This window comes from Amia ocellicauda, chromosome 11 (assembly GCF_036373705.1).
Source record: "Amia ocellicauda isolate fAmiCal2 chromosome 11, fAmiCal2.hap1, whole genome shotgun sequence".
Taxonomy (NCBI): Eukaryota; Metazoa; Chordata; class Actinopteri; order Amiiformes; family Amiidae; genus Amia; species Amia ocellicauda.
In genome coordinates, this window is record NC_089860.1 from 21,271,499 (window position 1) to 21,293,762 (window position 22,264).

General features: G+C 34.9%; 1 protein-coding gene across 1 annotated transcript in view; it reads right to left on the bottom strand.

The window, feature by feature from the left end:
* fstl4 (follistatin-like 4) overlaps positions 1 to 21,380 on the bottom strand; it is a 138,836-nt gene extending 117,456 nt beyond the window's left edge. Inside the window, exons 1-3 of the mRNA XM_066716896.1 lie at positions 21,209 to 21,380; positions 15,412 to 15,547; positions 4,233 to 4,266 (exon numbers count right to left, since the gene is read on the bottom strand). Of these exons, the coding sequence (XP_066572993.1) occupies positions 4,233 to 4,266; positions 15,412 to 15,537 (160 nt within the window). The 5' untranslated portion in view covers positions 15,538 to 15,547; positions 21,209 to 21,380. The remainder of the gene's footprint in view (positions 1 to 4,232; positions 4,267 to 15,411; positions 15,548 to 21,208) is intronic.
* Positions 21,381 to 22,264: the final 884 nt, after the last annotated feature.

Here is a 22,264-nt window from a genome sequence, read left to right on the forward strand (position 1 = left end):
CCTTCACGGCGTAGTGTGTTACCAATTGTTTTCTTGGTGACTATGGTCCCAGCTGCCTTGAGATCATTAACAAGATCCTCCCGTGTAGTTCTGGGCTGATTCCTCACCGTTCTCATGATCATTGAAACTCCACGAGGTGAGATCTTGCATGGAGCCCCAGACCGAGGGAGACTGACAGTTATTTTGTGTTTCTTCCATTTGCGAATAATCGCACCAGCTGTTGCCACCTTCTTACAAAGCTGCTTGGTGATGGTCTTGTAGCCCATTCCAGCCTTGTGTAGGTCTACAATCTTGTCCCTGACATCCTTGGACAGCTCTTTGGTCTTGGCCATGGTGGAGAGTTTGGAATCTGATTGATTGATTGCTTCTGTGGACAGGTGTCTTTTATACAGGTAACGAGCTGAGATTAGCAGCAGTCCCTTTAAGAGAGTGCTCCTAATCTCAGCTCGTTACCTGTATAAAAGACACCTGGGAGCCAGAAATCTTGCTGATTGATAGGGGATCAAATACTTATTTCCCTCATTAACATGCAAATCAATGTATAACTTTTTTGAAATGCGTTTTTCTGGATGTTTTTGTTGTTATTCTGTCTCTCACTGTTAAAATACACCTACCATTAAAATTATAGACTGATCATTTCTTTGTCAGTGGGCAAACGTACAAAATCAGCAGGGGATCAAATACTTTTTTCCCTCACTGTATGTTCAAAATAAATGAATGATGATGAAAGATGTTGCAATTGGCTTTTAAATATGTTATGCAGGTGCTCTTACACAATGACCCATTTAAATTGGATGTATTTTTCAGGTTTCCACAGACTGAGAGGCTTCACCTGCCACTTAGATGAAAGCAAGAAGTTTTACTTCTGGGTGGTATTTGTGCTAAACCTTTACAGTCATTTCACGTTGCAGACGAAGCCATGTGTGGATCACCACTGGTACACTGTAAACTCTACAGTATGAAAAACTTCAAAAGATTCCCTATCCTGGGTAATTTCAGTTTTGTATCTTAATCCACAAAGGTGAAATACTCACAATATCATAATGCCTTTACAAAAAATATATAAATATATAAAAATAAATCCCAGGATCCATTCCATTGATAAAAAAAAAAGCATTTGATGTGAATACTTAAATTTTCATCTTTTCAAGCCAAATATTCACTGAGGAGACTTTAATAGCATAAAATAACTCACATCTTTTCAACCAAGAAACATTTTGCCAACTCTAGCTCAAGCATTGCCTAGCTTAGACAGAACAACATTTGAAAACACATGATCATGATCCTATTTTGTTAGCATGCATTACAACAGGCTCTTTAACATAAATCAACTATCAGCAGCTTTCTGCTGGCATCCAAGGGGAATGTTCGGCACTGTATTCTGATCATGGCTAATGCTTTAATACGGTGTAGGAATTTTACGAAAGGCTATTAATTTTTTATATTTTGATTAAGTTTTGACGGCTCAGTGATTTTGTCCAGATATTTTATGAATAGCATGCTGAGTAATCTTTATTGTTCTTTGGCATAATTAAATTATATTCCTTGATAAATTTATTGTTGCACTTCTAGACAGTGACTTACAACTGTCCTTGCTGAAATGGTACTTTATATTTGTTTTAATTATTTCAAATTATTTTTTTAAGATCCAGCACCCTTTTTATTTGGAGCACTCCCAGCTCATAGCAAGTTGGCGCTGAAGGTCAGTGAGGTGTCAATGTTATCTGTACGCAATGAGGCGTTGCAAGCAAAGGCAAGTACTGTGTTTCCTATGTGCTCTAAAAACTCCTACACACTGAAAGGTTAATGTAGTAAGTTAAAATAAGAAATGTACATGCATATGGCAGAGGATTTTAGACCACTATTATTTATGTATTTATGTTTTTATTTAAATCACAAATCATTTTATTAAAATCTTTGTAGAAAGATTAGATTGATGATCAGTGCCATAAAAGAATATATAAAAGGAGAATATTAATGCCAGAAAATATAAAGTTTAATGTGGACGTCTCTCCTTCTGCATTGATGCGTGGTGTTCTACATTATCTCCACAAAATGTGCAGTAAGAAATCCCTTATAAAACAGAGCAGACAAGCGGGCCTATATGGCCTAGAGAGAAATCATCAAAATGTTCTGTAGATACTGAAAAACTTGTCCTTTTTTTTCTTTTAAGCCCACATTACTGTAGAAATATGGGCTGTATTGTAGAAAGATGTGTCTGAAAGATCTGCATTCATCTTCCTCCTTAATTTCAGCTCTCATTATTACAAACTCTCCCAAGCTTGTGATATAATAAAGCATAAATATTCACAGAAGCCAAGCTAAAAGCAGCTCACATATGAAAGCATGCTGTCAGTTTTCTGAACAGCAATCTCTCTCACAGTCCTAAGATGCTTTTAATTCCCATTAGCAGTTCTCCCTCTGTGGTCTCCATCTATAAGCACCTTCACCCCCCCATCCAGTTGCCCATCTTTAGTAATTTATAGCTGGTTAGACTGTCTGTTAGCCTTGCACCGTCAGATTCCCAACGTGTTATTGCACAAATAAACCAGTAGACTCCCTTACTCAGCTTGCTTTTTCCTATTATTTAACTTGTGATTGCAGTCAACCCTGATTAAACCTCCAGTCGGGGTAAGCTGTACATAAATAATCTGGTAAATATACTAAGTGTCTGGGGCACATGTGAGTCACTTTTTATTATTTATTTAACAATAGATTGCAAAGCATTTTTGATTGTTCAGATTCTAAAAAAAATAAATAAAAAAAAATGTAAAGGCCATATGCCCTTTGCAAAATATTGTAATGAGTTTGTGGCTAGTAAATGTAATTTCTTTATTTCTTATTAAGTAAAATATCACATCTGGTTTGCTGTTGCTGCATTCTGGTTCCCCCTGCAAACTTCATAGCTATTTTACTGGTAAATCAGTCATTCTGCAGACTAAATTATGGCTCTTTGATTACTGTCATGTTCTCAAAGTAAAAGGGGGAAAAAACAAATCAGAATAAAGCAGTAGTGAATAAAAGAGGAGATGGAAATAAAGAAGTTTCCTCTAACTGAAGTCGAAGAATGGAAGCAACAACTGTTTTCCACTTGCGATGGTGGGGTAACCAGACACACAGAAACCCCACGAGTTGCATCACTTCTGGAACATTGTAAACAAGGATTCAAATTCAGTTCAATCAAGTTGCTTTTCTTTAGACAGAGAAAAACTTTTAGAAAAAAGGCAGTTAATGGAAAACAACAATAAAAAAAGAAAAATGAAGAACAAATGGGGCAAAAGACAATGAGGTACAGGTTTCAACGAGGAAATGCAAAAAGAAATAAACTCATAATGAAATAAATGTGAAATTCAATACGAATTTCCTTATATTCACCGATACATAAACACAGTAATATCCTCATACATCAACAGACGTTATGGATTGGTACGTGGTTGATACTAATACATCCTCTTAATGGCTAAGGATTATTACGGCCACACAGTAACACTCTCTCTCCCTCATAGTGTGTTTTACCACTTAGCCCCTGAAAGAAAATATGCAGCACAGCAGAGAACCTTGAAGCACATTCTCTATCCCCTACACACCATGTACAACTTGCATCCTTAGATATAACAGCATTATCAGATTATGTGGAGAAATTCAGGAAAGAATCATGCCATACCCACAACCAACAAAAACCAGTTACATTAGACAAAATCTACAGAGAAATCTTCAAGGCAGATGTGCAGTTTAGCACTAGAATCAACATCACAGCTTTGGCAGGACTTCGGCACCATGCAGTTAAAAGAAAGCTTCTACATATGCGAGTCACGAGTAACTATTTCTGAGAATAATGTGTTCCTTTTAAACCATGGGAGCTCTCTGTGTTTTTATGAGCTATCACTAAATACAAGGATCACTAACATAACAATAACTGATGTCCACTGATGTGAAGATCCACAAACTTCAAAGAACGTCACATCACATTTTTTGCATGAGACTCACCTATTCTGTCTAATTTGAAAGATAATGCAATATTTCTATAAGAAAATGTCCCAACTGTTATGCAGGGCTTGAGATATGATCCAATAATGGTTTTCAGAATCTAACAAAGACTTTTTCTTGTTTCATGTTGGGTACTATTATCATAACGCCTGAAAAAAGGTTCATAAAGAGAAAAGATCACAACCTAATTAAAGTCATTGGTTTCAGCAGGTACACCATGGCCTGAAAATAGTTAGGCTACTTACATTTGCTGGTGATCACATCTGGTCCCTCACTTTGCTGTAAGACAGAAAAGATGGATTGCATAAATACGAGCCTTTACTAAAAGTACATTTATTATATATTGCAATTTCATTCTTCTCAGAGATTTCTGTACTATTATTTTTCTAGAAAAACACTCCACGGCTGGGAATTGTTTCAGGCTGTGCACTCAATCACTCATTCTGAACGGTTAGTTCAATAGAAACCTGTTATCACCATATTCACTGTATGGAGATGCATATTCCAGTAAATCACAGTTACATTGTAGGTGAGTCTCAAACAATGCACACATTCCTTCTTCAATTTATGAGATCATAACCGAAAGAAAGCTTGACAGTGTTAATGGTATCTGACAAGGAATACCAAATCAGCTCATGAGACCAGCACACTCAAGTTCAATTTACAGTGTGGGAGCACATGTACTTTAAAACAAAATTCAAATAGTTAAATGATTTATTAACTGTTAATTGCTGAATTCATGTCAGCTGGATAAACTCACTATGGTGTAACAACGAACCAAGCCAGCCAGATGGAATTCAATATGCAAAAGAGTATTTGGAAACCATGCTCATTTTGAAACGAAATGAGAATACTGAAGAGGAAGGTGGAAATGTATTTTGGCACAAATTGTATTAATGCTTCCCAAAATGGCTATATTAGGATGTCATTAACTGAAAGTGTTTTCTTTCATGCAAATCCATATATAAACAGAATAGTAATTGTGACGAAAGACTGTAATGAAATGAGTTTTGGCTTTAAGTTTGACATACAGGTTTTTAATCGTCTTAATATAAGAATATTTTTGTTTTTTCAAATAACAACTTCATGATGGAATGCATATGAATTAACAGCACATAAGAATTGACCATGATGGTTTAAAACTGGTTATATATGCACATGATATATATATTTATTTAGGTATTATTTTATTTTAACGAAAGATGTAAAGTGCACACCAGTTGCCACCAGAGGAGTGTCCAGTATTTAAGAATTACAGGTGAAAATGTGACCCATGTGTCACAACTACTTCTGTCAGGTTGATCCACAGAGAGGAAAACTAATCATAGCTTTTTCTCACACATTTAAGTTACGCAAACACTTGTTCAAAATGTTTTAATTAAAAACAAGAGTCTAGCTGAGACTTCTTAAAAAGAGCTATAATTTTACTTTAATACACTACATAACCATATTTTATAACATGGGTAAGCTGTTGTTTTGCATATCACAGTTGATACTTAAATACCAGCATTTCCAGTCATAATTACACACACTAATCCTATTAAAAGACTAACTTTGTCTTGGTAAACTTGGTAAAGGTCTAACTAAAAATGTTTGCCAGGATTTTAAACATGCAGGAATTAATACACTTTCCATGAAGAAATATATAAATACGGAAATATGTTGGGCATCTATAACATATATATTGTATTAATACTCAAAATTATGCTTGGTACAGTAATTAATGTATTGATGCAGCAGACACAGTGCTGCAAGCAGTAAAATGTATTCTTAGACACTGGAGTGTATAAAGATAGTGTATTGCTTTTGCACATTCAGACTCCAAGCATTGCAAAGCCAGATGCTGTAATGCACTCCTCAAGAATGCTGCATCAGCAGATTTATTTGACTGAGTGAATAAGCACATGAACCTTTAAGATTAGAAGGAAAAAAGATGGAAACACTACATGCCCAAGTTAGGATACAGTCATAAAATAAGTAGAATACTTCTCATTCGGTAAACAATACAAATTAATGGTAATTTTTATGTACATTGCTATCAGAGGCATTGAACTTTCCAAAATAAGTCTAAAAACTGTAAAATGACTACAAATATACCAAATGTAAGCAGTATAGATATTTGAATATATGTATATGATTCCATTTTAATATAATGCAAAATAAGTGTTTTTCATTACATTATGTGAAACCACTGGTACCTCACTGTAAAATTATAAAACTTAGAAATGTATTGATGCAGCTCATCCCGAACATAAATAAAAGACGCCGTGACTCCCACCAGGATTGGGAATTGAGAAAATTAAACATAAAACCCATCAGACTAACTGAATGCGGTTTAGAGCACTTTTTTTTTGTCACATTCTCAAATTCACAATTAAAAATCCTAACCTCAGTGTAGCATATTTTGTCTAAAGGTTTATTAATTGAAAGTGAATACTTTTATTTACTTTTAATTGTATTTACATATGTTTAGCATTTATGTTTCCTCACTCCCTTCATTATTTTTCTTAGATACAAGATTTCACAATAGCAAATGCAAAACTATCAGGGTTATCTCTGAAGACCAGTCTGAGCAATATGCTGATGTACCAGAACGAATGTGCCGAAGCAAATAAATTAATAAGAACGCCAAAAGACATCTGCCCTTCTGACTCACAGTCTACCCTTTAAAACAAACACACGTATTCCCAGCAACTTGAAGACTAAGCATTAAATCACAGCAGTTAAATATCACTCTAACAGAGTCTCCTATGTCCTACTGAGTGATGTGGAACCAGCTGTAGGTATGACTCACATGGAGCTTTATCACACAATGCAGTAGATCAGCTGGGAGCTTGGTAAATGATTGTGATTAAAGTGTGTTATCATTGCGAGACCAACACTAGATCTCAAGCAGAGTTCAGACATGGAAAGGAAAAAAAAAAAGGCTACAATCAAAGGTCAGGTTGGAGTAATCTCTGTAGCAGGATATCACCTAAAATCTGTTATCACCACTGATTAACCAGCAGGTCTTTTGGCCTCCAAACCAATATTGAAGATTTGTGTTAGAGTGTGTTTACCATGAGGGGTATGCATTCAATATGTTGTGCAGTCCACTTCTAAGAAACTGCACCCATCCAATCTCCCATGACTTACACTACATGCACACATAGCCATGTTTAAGAGTAGCCTATATTTAAAGCCCAAAATGCTAGCATTATTTTTGTAATCTAACTATATTTCTAATATATATATATATATATATATATATATTTCTAATATATATATATATATATATATATATATATATATATATATATATATATATATATACACACACACATCATACATTGTTTTACACTATAAATATATAGAGCATTGCATTTCAAACCTGTCAATCACGCAATCAGGAAGTGTTTTTGCAGAACATCTGAACATCAACGTCATTATCTAAACGCGTGGGATTTCAAATACGGGATCATTATTATCAAGTGTTGTGATTAGATGTGGTTTAAACGGTGTGTGGTGAACTTTTGTACAAACCCCACTGCGATTAAACCTAGTATCCACCATTTCCCAAAAGATAATGCAACTTTGGGTTACATTTGATCAAACAAAAAGAGGGCTTTCTCCGGTCGGCCGATTATTCTGTGATTTGTGGGGCTCACTTCACCCCGACGGCTTTTCAAATGTCGCAATGGGTTTTACCAAGAAACACAGATTAACGGCGTACAACAGCAAACCAGCTGAAAATGCTGATTGATATATTGTGACTCAGACCCACCACCACAAACAAACACTCGACTGTAGGTTTTCATATTTAACTTCTGTAATTAAACGAAAAACAAAATACCAAAAACATGTTTTTTTATGTTCCCCTACAGTTGTAGTGTAATATTATTTGTGAGTGCTGTGTAAATAATTATTTGCAGTCGTTTATAATATTGCTTACAACATCAGAAATACCCGACCAGTCCCTTCCGCCGTGTCAGAAGCCATGTTGTCCTCAACTTGTGACGTCACGCACACTTCGGGTATTTCCGGAGAGTTGTAGGTATTTTTCGGAAATAATGAGTTCTGTATTTTGGAACGCTCAAGTTGCTAACAGCCATACAAATAATGAAGGTTAATCCCCATTATGAGAGTATATAAAACATGGTTTCTATATGGACTTTAAATTGAAATCCTTTCTGGACAGGATTGTGATGCTGTTGCCTTTGAGGTCGCTTCATTGCCATACTGTGTACATTATAATGTCTTGTAACTTCCATGTGCAATTAATATGTATGCATGTTTAATATATGTGTACGTGTATGCTGTGAATGTTTCAAAAGCTGATTGTTTTGACAATCTATATTGCTGTTTACCCGAACGCTATACAGGATACCATAATTAGACACTTAATATATGTATTTAATGTTTTTTTTAACTGTCTCCCAAAGCAATGTAGACTTTCTGTCTTGCTCCACAATATTAAAATGACTTCTGTCTGCACAGTGATACCCAGTTTAAAATAAATCGTTTATTGCTTGTTAATTTGGTAATACTTGATTTTGTATTTGTCATTAGTTTCCTAAAAAATCTTACCACCTTACAACTACATGCAGTCAGATCGATAGGAAGGTCAGAAGCAATTTAGTTTATATAGAAAGTGCCAACACAAATGTCAACATAATCAGAATCAGAAATCCAGGAGATAGCTATAGAGTCATTTTAAAAGTTATTAAATTAAGATTAAAAATAAAAACTGTTCCACTTTACTTTATTCAACACATTAGAGTCCTTTAATTACATTTCTCTCTATCTGCAATTAGTTCACCCCTCTGCATTTTGTTCATATAATTTAAGCCACTTTACTTTACATATGGTGCTATAATGTCATTGAGTTCACCTAGTTAGAATTAATTTCCACCAATTTAGACTATTTCTGTGTAATCTATTATATTTATAATGTAATTTTCCTATGTTCAGGTAGTAAAGTTGAATTCAACTTTAGCAATTAACAGAATTGATCTGTTCAAACAGACTAGCAACTGACATCGGTTAATTAACTCATGGATTTCTTCTTTGTTTTTATTTGAACTCAAAGCAGAAAAGCAACCCGGTGTGTAAAGTTATTCTATGAAATAAATACATGTGTGTGCATGAAGGTCAAACATGCCATGTCTGTAATTCTGTAGCTGTCTGACTCTTGCCCCTACCCTGACTTCAGCCCACATTGGACTATGATATTCTTCATTGTGCAAAGATTTAATTATATATTGCACAACCCATGTCCTAGAGACACTATGACAAAATGAATTGATGGCAAATGCTAACCCTCAGGTTGAGTCATATTGTTGGGAAAATAACAGCTTTAAGAAGACATTTGAATTGCCGCTTTAAGAAATATTAACATTGAATGTCCACACCTCTTGAACGTACCAATTATCAGACAAACAGCAGGATATTTGCAAAGGTTGTATTAACAAGACTTCAACGAAAGACATGCTAGGTGTTACCAAAATACCTTAGAAAAAGTTTCTGTGGTAAGAGATAAAAGTCTAATTGTTCTGAAACAAAAATGTATTTCTAAAAGAATGCTCCCAAATATATGCCCTCTGTTGATAAAATCTAGTACTGCATATAACCAATACCTTAAAGAAATGTAATAGTTATTTTTAAGTCTTTTAAATGTCATATTTACTCCACGGAAGACTGCTTCTGAAGAATATTTATGACCCAATTTATTATTTCAAATATTCAGCTTACCCTCCTCCTACATCTAATGGAAGTGTAAGGAGAGATGATTGTCTTTTACTAATGATCTACCTATTCATATAAGACTGAGACAATAGAGCATTCTCTGTCATCTTGTCTTCTGCTTGTGTTTATTGCATGAATGATGTCTCCCTCATTACTAAGTATTTTGAAAAAAGCTAGTGCTTCTTATTTAATGTGTATTCTTTTCCTCTCACGGATATGTTGGTCTTTTTATCGACTGTTATTTAAACAGCACACTAAAATGGCTTTTAAGCTAGCGTAGATATAATGAGACATCTGGATGAAGACAAGACATTATTTTTTGTGTGGGCATGTGAGTGGGAGATGTGTAGCCATAAAAATACAGGCTTAATAAAAAGAGAAATGTGTTAACAATCAACTTAAATATATAAATGGCTGTACTTGCTCAACTTTTCATTTCATTTTCTTGAGAAACAGGAACACATTTTTATTTTGGCTTTGTTTATTTCAAAATCAAATATCATTCTTCATTATCAGAATCATCAGGGGATAACATATTCTCATCATCTGCCCTGGACCTATTGAGAGATTTTTACACATTCAACAAGGAATATGAAATGATGGTGGCAATCAATGCTGAAATTAATTTAAAGAGATTCACTTTATGGTTACAACCTGGGTGACATTTAAAGTGTGCATGACAAGATATACAATACGTATATTTGATTAATCACTAAATTAAATGGCTACCCTGAAGCACCCCCCCGCCCCCACACACACACACCCTTTCCAACAATATCTAATTCCTGAATCTGGAGAAAGGTTTTATAATTGAATTTAGAGATTAAAATGTGGGTGGCATTAAAATAGGTCTCTGTGGAACATTTGATACAATAGCTGGGGGGATGGCAACTCTTGGTTATATATTTTCTTCCATCCAAAATCCCAAATCTGACATCCAAAGTCTATAGAATGCTTCTCAACAAATTCCTGTTTGCTTGGAAATTGCTGAGAAAACTGTAAGGAATAACATCTTGGGAGTTTTAAGTACAGTGTTCATTGCAAGAAGCAGATTTGATGCGGGCAATCAGGATCTCTGGTTCAATAAATAACCAAGCAGAAGATACTTTGGTAGTCTGCAAAACCAACCCCCGGAGGTTTCCTTTAATTACTGCTCATGACAAGAAAAGCTATAAATGAAATTATCCACCCTAGGTAACCCAGTAGAAATGCATCCTAGACCTTAGCAACACTCAAACTATAACCTTTGTCCAAACAATACTAAGGTAGTCCAACACCTGTCTATTAAACTGCCATGAGCATCATATTTTGATTAATGAAAAACACTGTTTGATAAATATTAAGATGAATCCTCCCAATGATTATTGTTCTGGGATGCTCCCGGCAGTGGCTAATCTTTTGTTGTTCTTGCTATTGCTGTTGTTGCTGCTGATCCTGATTGAAATCAGTAGATCGCAGAGATAGTTTTAAAAAGCCTTCCCCTTCAGCAGAGAAACGGCATTTAGAAATGTACTGGTACATTAACATGCCACACACTTACTCTGTCCGGCACTTTGATTTCTGACGCAGATAAATGCTGCTGACAAACCGCTTGTGTGTATTGGTCCCCGCTATTCCAGGGGGCCTCATTTCACTAAATTATGGTCTTGTCATGAGAATAGTACATGAACCTCCAAATTGAGATTGAATTGGTTTGCAGTGAAGAGCAATGCCTTCTTTCTTCTACAGTGAATAAAAGTTGGGCCAAAGGACATCTCCAAATGACATCTCATATAGAGATGATGTATATGATGTCAAGTTAGTATTCAAAATTCCATTGGATTTTATTATGACTTAATTCTAAAGGTATACAGACTGCAGCATATAAAATTATCCTAATTCATTGGTAAGGTTATTTTATATATGATCATATGGTTATTTTATATATAATCATAGGTCTTGTTTCAATCATTTAATTTAATAATGGTTCACAGTCCTATATGATATCTCCATGAAAATGAGTGACAATGCTGTAAATCACTCTACTAAATCCAGTTGTTAATTTCATTTTAGTAAGTAAGTGTAGGTAACGTAGCTGGGTAAAAAATATAGCTGAAAAAGCCAGGCTTCAAAGAAAATGCTTGTAGTTAGAAGGAAATTAAATGGTTCAAAGACAAAGGCACTACCGTTAAGGAATCAAGACATTTTAATACTCAATGGGGTTCCAGGATGTCAGTAAGTATTCTTTTTTATAAATTCAGTCCATTATTTCTACTTTCTTTCACACAATCAATGTAGCACTATAGAAGCCTGAACTAATTTCAAGCACAAATGATTGGCATTCTGAAAGTGTAAATGTAAGCCTTAGTATTCAACACATACAGCATTATGTAGGCTATGCTAAATCTTATATTACTAAATCATATTTACAAAGGTGGAAATACAGCAATGTACAACTACATGGGACAAAATGGTGATTCCTGTCTTTGTGTCTGTTCTGAATTCTTCAGGATCTTATATTCAAACATTACAGGTCAGAGATATTAAAAAAAGAAAAGAAATCACTCCTTACTTCCTTAAGCTTTTGTAGATATTGTTTTAATAATTGTGCCACTTTATGTGTTTCTATTAATCAAATATAATAATATTCAAATGCTATGCTTTAATTGCAAATTTGCCTGTATTTGTAATGAACTCCAAATCACAAGTTAGCATAAACAAAAAAAAGTTGAAAAGCTTAACATACTGCAAGAATATGGGCTAGAGGTTAAGCATAACCCTGCTGAGTACACAGCTAACCTATGGGGGTTTTACAGTCTATAGCACTATCCATATATTAAAATGAACGAGGGTAAATCACCTTGATCTGAAAACCGGGGTAATCAAGTGCTAGAACAAATTGGAATTTAAACCCACCCATGAATCACAAAGTAGAAACTATTTGTGGTTTAATTTATAACGAGGTGAGGAGAAGGTAAGGAAAATGTACATATCTATATTTATTTTCCAATGGGTTTGCAAGAAGCAGTTTGTGTGCCCTTTGGTTTCCTCAACCAAACAATTACAGGTAATTTTGAAAACGAAGCTGTTATTACAGCCTCGGATCACTGCCTGAAGAAATCTAGAGCTATAGCCATGCTCCAACCCATCTCCAAATCCACATGCTCAATGGGATTTAATGGCAGATCCAAGTATATTGTAAGATGAATAAAAATCAATTGCATTCCCAAGGGCATGAACTTGCCTTTCAACCCCAACACAATGAGGTCATTGGATCTCCAGCTGAACATTAATTGAGTTCACCTTTTACCTCCAGTGCATCTAGGAGAAACCCATTTTATCTGGGGGGGCCTCTCAATCCTTTAGATTAAGGGGTGGATGATTTGTTTGCAAGGGTGGGTCAGAAAAATAAGGAGTAATAATAATAATAATAATAATTAAAAAAAAAAAACTTTTGGAAGTAACAGAGAGAGTGTTAACTGCTAAGGGGATTGTCCAGGATTACATAGTTATTTTATCTTTATTTTCGACAGCAAATGATAATTTAAAATGGGTTGCTGTCAAAAATGTTCGAGGGCCCCTGGATTATATAACAGGAATCCTACTGTTTCCTAAAACTCAGCATTTATATTTATTTTTTGCAATGTATATGATAGAGCATTACATCTTTATTCTGCAATACCACTTTACATGATATCAGCATTTTACATGGTATCAAATTATGATCTCATTGTGTTGTAAACAGGTAACAGAATAGTTAAAACATATGCACTGTGGCTAAAGTTAAAGGGATATACAACAACAGAATAACATTTTCTCCTGGGTTTCTGTGTAATATCTACAAAACCTTAATTGTTGTGTGACAAGTATACAAGTAAAAGACATAAAGCTAAAGCAAATGTTGGGATTTACTTTTTAATGGTCTAAAGCAGGGTGCCATTACTAGTTTAATCACATCAGAAGATTATTATGTTTTTCTAAATCACTTAGCAAGTATCAGGTGTGCAATTCAGCCAATTTCAGATTTCAGCTGGGAAAGGTTACACTTAAAGTGCTGCAATTCATTGCAGTGGCACACTAACATAGTATTCATTACTCCATTTGAGTGATTTCCACGTTAAATGAACAGCAGGTAATAAACAAAGCATCAAGTCAGTACATTGCAATGGATTGCTGTATGGCACACTTGATGGCTCCCAAAAGCCAAACTGAGGAGTGAAAATGTTCAGCCTGTGCAAACCAATGGAGAGAACCTCCCTAGCAGCTGAACAGTACTGTTACCACTGCTTCTATGGGGGAAATATTATTATTATTATTTTTAATAATAATAATGAAGAATAAAATAATCTTGAAAAATCTAACTTAAAATATATATATATTATTTGCTTATCTACTTGCAAACACATGTACAGCTGTTTTCTACCAACATAGACCATCAATAATTCCCATTCAAACATCCAGGAAAAATAAGATGGCTAATTAATTGCATTTTATATTTTATGTTTATGTATTTTATGTATTCTGCGTATACAAGGAGCAATTAAAAGATGCAAGATACTGGTCAAACTCTTATCTAATCAATATATCCAATAAAGGCCTATATAGCTGAGTCAAGTATGGGATAGACTCTTTATCTAATCTTTTCCACTGAGAGCCATGTGAGATTATTGACTAATGTATAAATCACTGCCTTTTATACAACCTCATTTTCCACAGCATACTTCCACGTGCATGGGAAAACAATTGATAAGTCTTATGACTCTTGCCTATTTAATTATTGCTGATGTATCTCAATCCTAATAATAAATAATTGTGTATAGAACTGGAACAAAAAGTACTTCAAAGAATGTCATGCTGTATCATGAAGAAATAAATTTCACCAAACAATGGTTATGAGCAAGCACTATTTTGTCTTCTAAAACTCACCCGAAAAGAAAACACATTCACAGATCAGTGCAAACCTGGCCTCCTACAGCTAAGTGAACTGAAAAGGCCCAGAGGAATGTATGCTTAATTGAACTAAGAAGTAAGCAATGACTGTCATACCTTACCTCCTGTTTGTTTTTATCCTTTTGATCCACTGCTATACAGGGAGATTGTTTTAAAGGGTTTTGAGATGATTTCAGAAGGATACTTTGAAATGGTTAATTAAACTAGAACTCTAGTTACGCATCTTGTGCCAGCCACTGTATCAGGATAGTGACAAATAACGGAAGTAACCCAATATTTGTAGTCAGGTACTTGTTTTGTTTCTGTTTGCAGTTCAGTTAATGTTTCAGTGAGAGTATTAAAACAAAACAATTGTATATTATTTCCATTGTAGGTGGCCTGTCTTATCAATGTATGACTGAGAAGACTTAAGTACTTAATACACAACTTGAAATTAATGAATTGCCTTAATCAAGAATAAATGTATTGACTGTATTCAGAAAAAACAAGGTATTATACTCAGAAGAACTGTACACACACATGAACACAAATAAATGCCTTACTTGGATACATCAACAAAACAATGCAAACCATATCAGTGTTCTTAGCATACCACTGCTTTACATGATAGTGCAAAGCAAATATCAACCCAAACATTTTGACAATGCATATATAGTTAAGAACTATATATACACTGTATAGCGATGTTGATATTGATATATTTAAGAACAGATAGACATGCAGGTGTACAGAGAGAGGGAGGGGAATTGAGATGGGCGGATTGAAGTTTACCTTGTGTTGAAGTCTCTCTGACGCATTTTCAGGCTTGTACTCTGCATCAATGTCCCTCCATCCTTCAGTGAGCCAAAGAGTAGAGCCCAGTGGGAGAAGAACAGCCCAAAGACCCAGCCAGGCCATCAGTGCCAATCTGTCATGAACAACATGACAACTGTCATATGCCATCCAATCCACCACACGGTTCCATGAAAAACAAATTCCCCACAGGCAATAAACTGTCTAAACTTATCATCAAAAAACTAATTAATTTAGACATATAACATTCTGACAGTACTGTTTCAGCTCCGTCCACTAAGTTAATTGCTAATATGATAGTCCTCAGAACATATGCTTTCATTTTCTTTTGCCTCCAAAGCAATAAAACAAAGGGTGGCACATGAGTTTTTCTAATATTAATGTTATTTCACTATTAATCTGCATATATTTATTTTGTAATACATCCTTATAAAAAATATATATTTCAATAAGATAATTGGAAATATATCTACTGCCCATCAATCAACGCTTGACACAAACTATCTTGCAGGTATTTGGCAAACTTAAGAGGCTTTGATAATTGGGAAATGACATACTTTACTGCATAACCTCAATTTCAAGAGAGATAATACATAAAATGTAAAATGGTGACTAATGTGACCGCTGTGAAAAAATATGTCCTCATGAAATTAAACACAGAAATTGAATTTCATCAGTTTTTAAAGGCAAATACATTAGCAGCAGCTTTCCTGCAGTACTGGCTTAATGCTGAACTAGTTTGTAAATCTACCTTAATGTTAACTGTAACTGGGAAAAAAAAAAAAAAAAAACTTTGGGGAAGCATTAATTCATGCAGTAAATTGAAAGGGTGTAGAGCAGAATGCAGATTTGATGAATATGCCCACAACAATCTTACTTCAACCCAGATTAGCGTTGATCTGTGCAATGTCTTAATTAAGTGGGTGTTTATTGCATGTGTTATTATTTAATATGATTTTCTAATTTTCCCTATACAAATCACAGTATGTGTTTCAATGTCAGTCATATACAATGCACTGTAATATAAATCCATTGTAATAATCCAGTTTAACATGTATTTGTAACCTTTTACTTTTAAACCATCATTAGGTTTCTGAAGGAAGAAGTGATTAATCAATCTAATGATAACAAAAACAAATATATATTTTTGCTATGAAGCTATGAAGGCAGATTTCCACATTCCTTCCTCTTTATCAGTCAAAGCCATGCTATCAGGAGACTATTTTCCTTCTTTTGCATGCATGGTTGGCTTCCAAATTGTATTTTGTTTCTGTGTGGCCACTATTGAAAATTAAGTGGTCATTTCCATTGGGCTCAGATTACCTGTCAAGTATTAGTCAGTGGTTGTGCAGCTCATATTTTATTCATTATTGTTTCAATGGCAGGCTTACAGAGTAACAATTTTATATGCTACACAATAAATGACGCTGAGGTATATCTGAAAATTATTTATGTAAGAGGTTCCTGAAGAGAGAACTTTATACCATTTATACCAACATAAAAGTTTGTGACTATTAAGACAGAAATGGCAGCAAGCTAGAAAAAAACGATGTGAAGCCTATCATTGAATCCAGAGCCAATACACTAAAGAACAGTGCTAGCTGCAAGAAATATCTTTTATTTAAAAAAAATCCCATTCCACCAAATAACACTACATTTGGCAAGGCTAATAAATAACTGCACTTACAATTCCTCCGAGTTTCTTTAACAAGATGCCCCGAAAGTGGTCATATCAATATAAGTGAGAAGTACTAATACGTTTTTTTATTTTTTTGCTGTTGTTATTTTTAATTTACTCTCCACAAACACACACACACACACACACACACACACACACACACATACACCCCTTCTGTAGAACTCTTTAGTCTTAAAGGAATATATTCACAGAGTAAAAAATGTTTCCAATAAGAATATAGTTCCTGGGATTCATAGGCCGCTGGTTTCAATATTAATAATCATCTGACATTCTTTTTTAGTCATATTAGATCTCCACAGACAAGACCTCGAGGGCCAGACATGGTTATAATAAGCTGTGCTCTATAGTGGTGCTGTCTCTCAGATAAAGGGAAGGGGGCAACCAGTACTGTGTTTAGATTATTTTCATTTCAGCAACAAGTACCTGCAAGCAAGCTAGGATCCTAGGCCATTTAAACCCACTAACAACTTGTCAGCAAGTGAGAAAGGAGTACTATGGCTTGTTAATACAAAAATCAAAAAGATCTATGGCTTTAAGACTAGAACAGCAATTTGGAAATATCAGTATTTCTTGCTAGAGGCCCACAACCCTCCACAAATACAGAAATAAATTTGACCAACCTACACATTCACATACACAAGTATATTCTTTGAAATGGGTTGTGTCTACCAGGGGCTTCTTCTGCTGTAGTACATGATTGTAGCTCATTACTCAACAGGAAAAGCCATAATACAGTTGGAAGAACCTGTCTCTCTCTATGCACAGCTAATCTGACAGAAATGTAGTTGATACCTTACTCCCTCTCGAATTAAAGTACACCAGCTCTGAGCTATTAAGTATAAATACTATGCATCTGAAAAGGTCACTTAGACAGCTGTACATGACCAATTAGTAATTCCATTTCAATCCCATCATGAATATATCCCCCTGCAGTTTAGTTGAACATGATACACCAAAACACTAGAGGGAGGGAAAAATATAATCTTACCTAGTAACGTACTTTTACAGAAATTGATTAGATATTACCCAAATTCCTTAGCAGACACCCTTATCCAGGGCAACTTACAATTGTTACAACATATCACATTCATTTTACATTTGTACCCATTGATACAGCTGGGCATTTACTGGAGCAATCTAGGTAAGGTACTTTGCTCAAGGGTACAACAGCAGTGCCCCCCACCTGGGGAGTGAGCCCACAACCCTCCACTCCAGGGTGCAGAGCCCTAGCCACTACCCCACACTGCTGCCCCCAATGCATCAAGTCATGTTTTTCTATTTTATAAGCTTATAAATATACCATTTGCAAAAATATTTTTCATATCAGCACATTAATTTACAACTAATTCTACCTCAGTTTATCAGTCTCTCAAGCAGATTCATTGGGGGCATTATTCATAATCCTTCATCTAAGTGTTGTGAGCTTTTCTTTTCTGATAACTGAACTTTTTAACTTTTAACTTAACTACAGTTCTTGTCACCCACACATCACACCCTACGATATGTCTCTTTATTTCAATGTATTGTAACTGAGAGAGAGAGAGAGAGAGAGAGAGAGATATTCTGGGTTTTGAAAACTTTTTGACACTAATGATGTAACTTGTGATTAACCTTAATGATATCAAGAAGACCGATATTAGAGGGTGACATTATTTTGGAAAGAGATGCATTAAAAAGGAGGGAAAATAAATCTACATTCTCTTGTGTCCTAAATTTGCATTCTGGAAGTGATTATTTTTAATTGTCAGCAAATCTGTCTTCTAGTCCTTGCTAATTATGTAGCAGTTCTAAAATTAACAAGTAGAAATGCTGGCTGCATAATATTATGCAATGCAAAATACCTATTAAAACATAGCAAAGAGCTTGTAATCATTAAACCATTTAGTCTAAGTCTTTCCATTTAATAGTAACAACATGGTTGAAGATTAATTCCTCCTTTGCAATTAAGATAATTCGGTTTTACACAAGAAGCAGCCTGAATCGATGTGAAAGTAAAAGCATGGACTTTTTTAAAATTCTAGGTAAATTATTTCTAGAGTTTATATATGTGTGTATGTGTGTCATCTTTAATATGAATGCTAGTAATATAGGTAGTTTAAATGAAATGCCTGTGCTTTACATGTTAAAACAATTACTAGGATGAAACTCAGACTGACAGATATCCACATTATAGTGCAGAGACTAAACCAATAAAGTACTTCTTTATGTCAATATCGGTACTGGTCAGCTGCCCAGTTTAGCATGCAACAGCATGTGTAACGAACTGGAATAAAGTCGTAGTCATATAATCTGATGGCAAATTGTGCGTAAATGAGGGCTAGCTGCTAAACCTTTTAACCTTATAAATACATGCTTAAACATATTCATCATCACTTACGATATTGCGGGCTTTTTCTTACAAGTTTAAAATCGTGTATTGAAAACTTTCCAACAATCAAAAATCACCATGAGTTAATAAACTAAAGAAGAAATATGTATTGTATACAGATATGACGTTGATGAAAAAACAAAAAGCTTCGACATGATACCCTATTGAACACATCCTAAATACTATCAACACGAAAAAGAAAAACTAGTTATAGATAGAATAGTTAAACGTGAATTGGAAACATGCAGGTATTGCATTGCACCAGCTGGAATTGCTGGAGTGTGGGGTCGCAGAGAACAATTTCAGCACTACCGTGTTGGACAGCTGCTGGGGCTGCTGTTCAGTCTGACTGCTGGAGCGGGAGATACACCATTCTTAAGACTCAGAAGTTTGCAACCTGCAGATAATAGGTCTGTATTATATTGATTAACTGAATCATGCAAAGTCTTGTTTAAAATGAAAAAGTGCATGCTAGCATGTACACGGATATTTTCAGCCTCCTGTTTAAAGATGAAAAGTTGCGAAGTTTATCAAGGTAGGCATTGTAGTTTTTTTTTTTCTCTCTCTCTCCTCCCCCCTCGCCTTTTGAAAGGTTTGCCATGTAGGGTTCAGATGACTACTATTTTCTACTTAGTATCGCTGTTAGAAAGCCTTTGCAATCTCCTTGGGACACATTTTCTCCCGGTCAGGGAATTTCACCATCAATTTTACATGAAGGATGCCTCCAATTGTGCTAATTTGCATCAAGGCTGCCGTCTGTTGCCAGGATGTCCCCGGTGTCCTGTCAAAAAGTCAAACTTCTAAATCGGGGATTGCATGAGGGTAATGTGAGAATATTAGTCGCACAGTGATATTATTATTGCAACCTCGTGTTAACCAAGCCCACCGCTTTCCAAAAGCCTGGCATGCATGCATAACCACAACACAGCGCGACTGCATGCAATGATATGTTCTCTATTCAAACATTGCACAGCCTGGATATATATATATATATATATATATATATATATATATATATATATATATATATATATATATATATATATATATTCCTAAATCGTTTTTTCATGTAATTATACTTTAACAATAATAATACAATTATATATTTGTTTCTGTACAGATTTTTCATTATATCCATCCAGACACAACACGTTATTTCCTTCCAATGTATCCTGCATCTAAGGCTTGAAAAGCAGCGACAAATAATGAGATGCGTGTCTTGCTATAAGGTGTACACTCAGTTCATGTCAACCCAGGCACCGCAAGCTGCTCCAAAACCACGAATATTAATACTTAAGGACGTGATTTTATCAAGAACCATTTATCATGAATCCAAATGAGTTTTGCCAAAGCTCACAATCGTGAGTGAAGATTGTAGGGTGTTATGCCAGAAACAGTGTCGGATAACCGGGTTTTCGCTGTTGGAAGCCCCAATATATTTACTCTTATTTCCATGTCTCTTTTTTGAGAGATTATAATATAAACAAAACAGGAAAGAAACTGCTGTAATTATTGTTGTAATGATTCGTTAATGTATTTTATATACATCGATATTTCTACGCTTAAAACTTGGAAACAAAAAGCAGAGGAAATAAAGATCTAAAACACAATCTTCTGTACAACCAGCAAAGGAAAAGTATTTTATTGAGTTGCGGCATGGTAGGCATCATCCTCCTTGGGTATATTGTGAAGCACATTTGTTGTCCTACCTGTAGTATTTCCACAGACGGAGGAAAATGCAGCGGTAACCAAATTAGCCACAGATGTCTTCAGTCAAGATGGCAAAAGACTTCCTTATGTCCACCGTCTCCCAGGATGCAGATTGGTGCTGTAAACGGCAGGTTTTACAATAAGCGCCTATGTCCTCACTGCTAACTGCAGCTCTCCACAGCACAGCTCTGAATGTGTCTGAGTCTCACAGCTCGTCCTATTTCAGCAGCTCTAGACTACTCTGTTTTTGACGTCACGCATTGCATACTGCATATCTGCATATTCCTCCTTATAATCCACACCTGTGAACGCAGTAGTTTGACCTTTGGCTTTGCATGAATGAAAAGGACATTTTTACTGTGGCATGTTATAGCAGTGGAAATAATTAATGTCTAAAATCCATCATTTAATGCAGACTGGAATATTATTTAAAATCTTTCAAATCTGGAGAGGGAATGCGAGCAACAAGGACAACAACAATAACAAGAATTCAACATGACATATATATATATATATATATATATATATATAATATATATATATATATATATATATATATATATGATATGCGTGTGTGTGAGGGGTGCATGTGCAGGGAACATATATATATATATATATATATATAGAAAAAAATATCTGACTTAATTCACAACACCTTCACATTGAACAAAATACTAATTGGAAGAATGCTCATTATTATTATTTTTATTATTTATTTATATATACGAGCAAAAATACAGTGCAGTTCAATGCATACTACATTTTACAAATTCAGAATTTACAGAAGTGTATACGAGATATACAGTAAAGAATATATAAGGTCTTACATCCTAGATTGTAAAAGCTGATAAGTGCAGACAAGATGTTAGGTCAAAGTTAAGAGCTAGGAGAGGGAGCATAGGGGAAATCAAAATAAACAATACACTAACTTACTTACTTACTTAAGTACTAACTTACAGGAGAATAAATTACTAAATTACAAGCAGAGTCTGAAAACATGTGTCTTGAGTAATCGCCAGAAGGAGGTCAAGGACTCTGCTGTTTTGAGTTCAGTG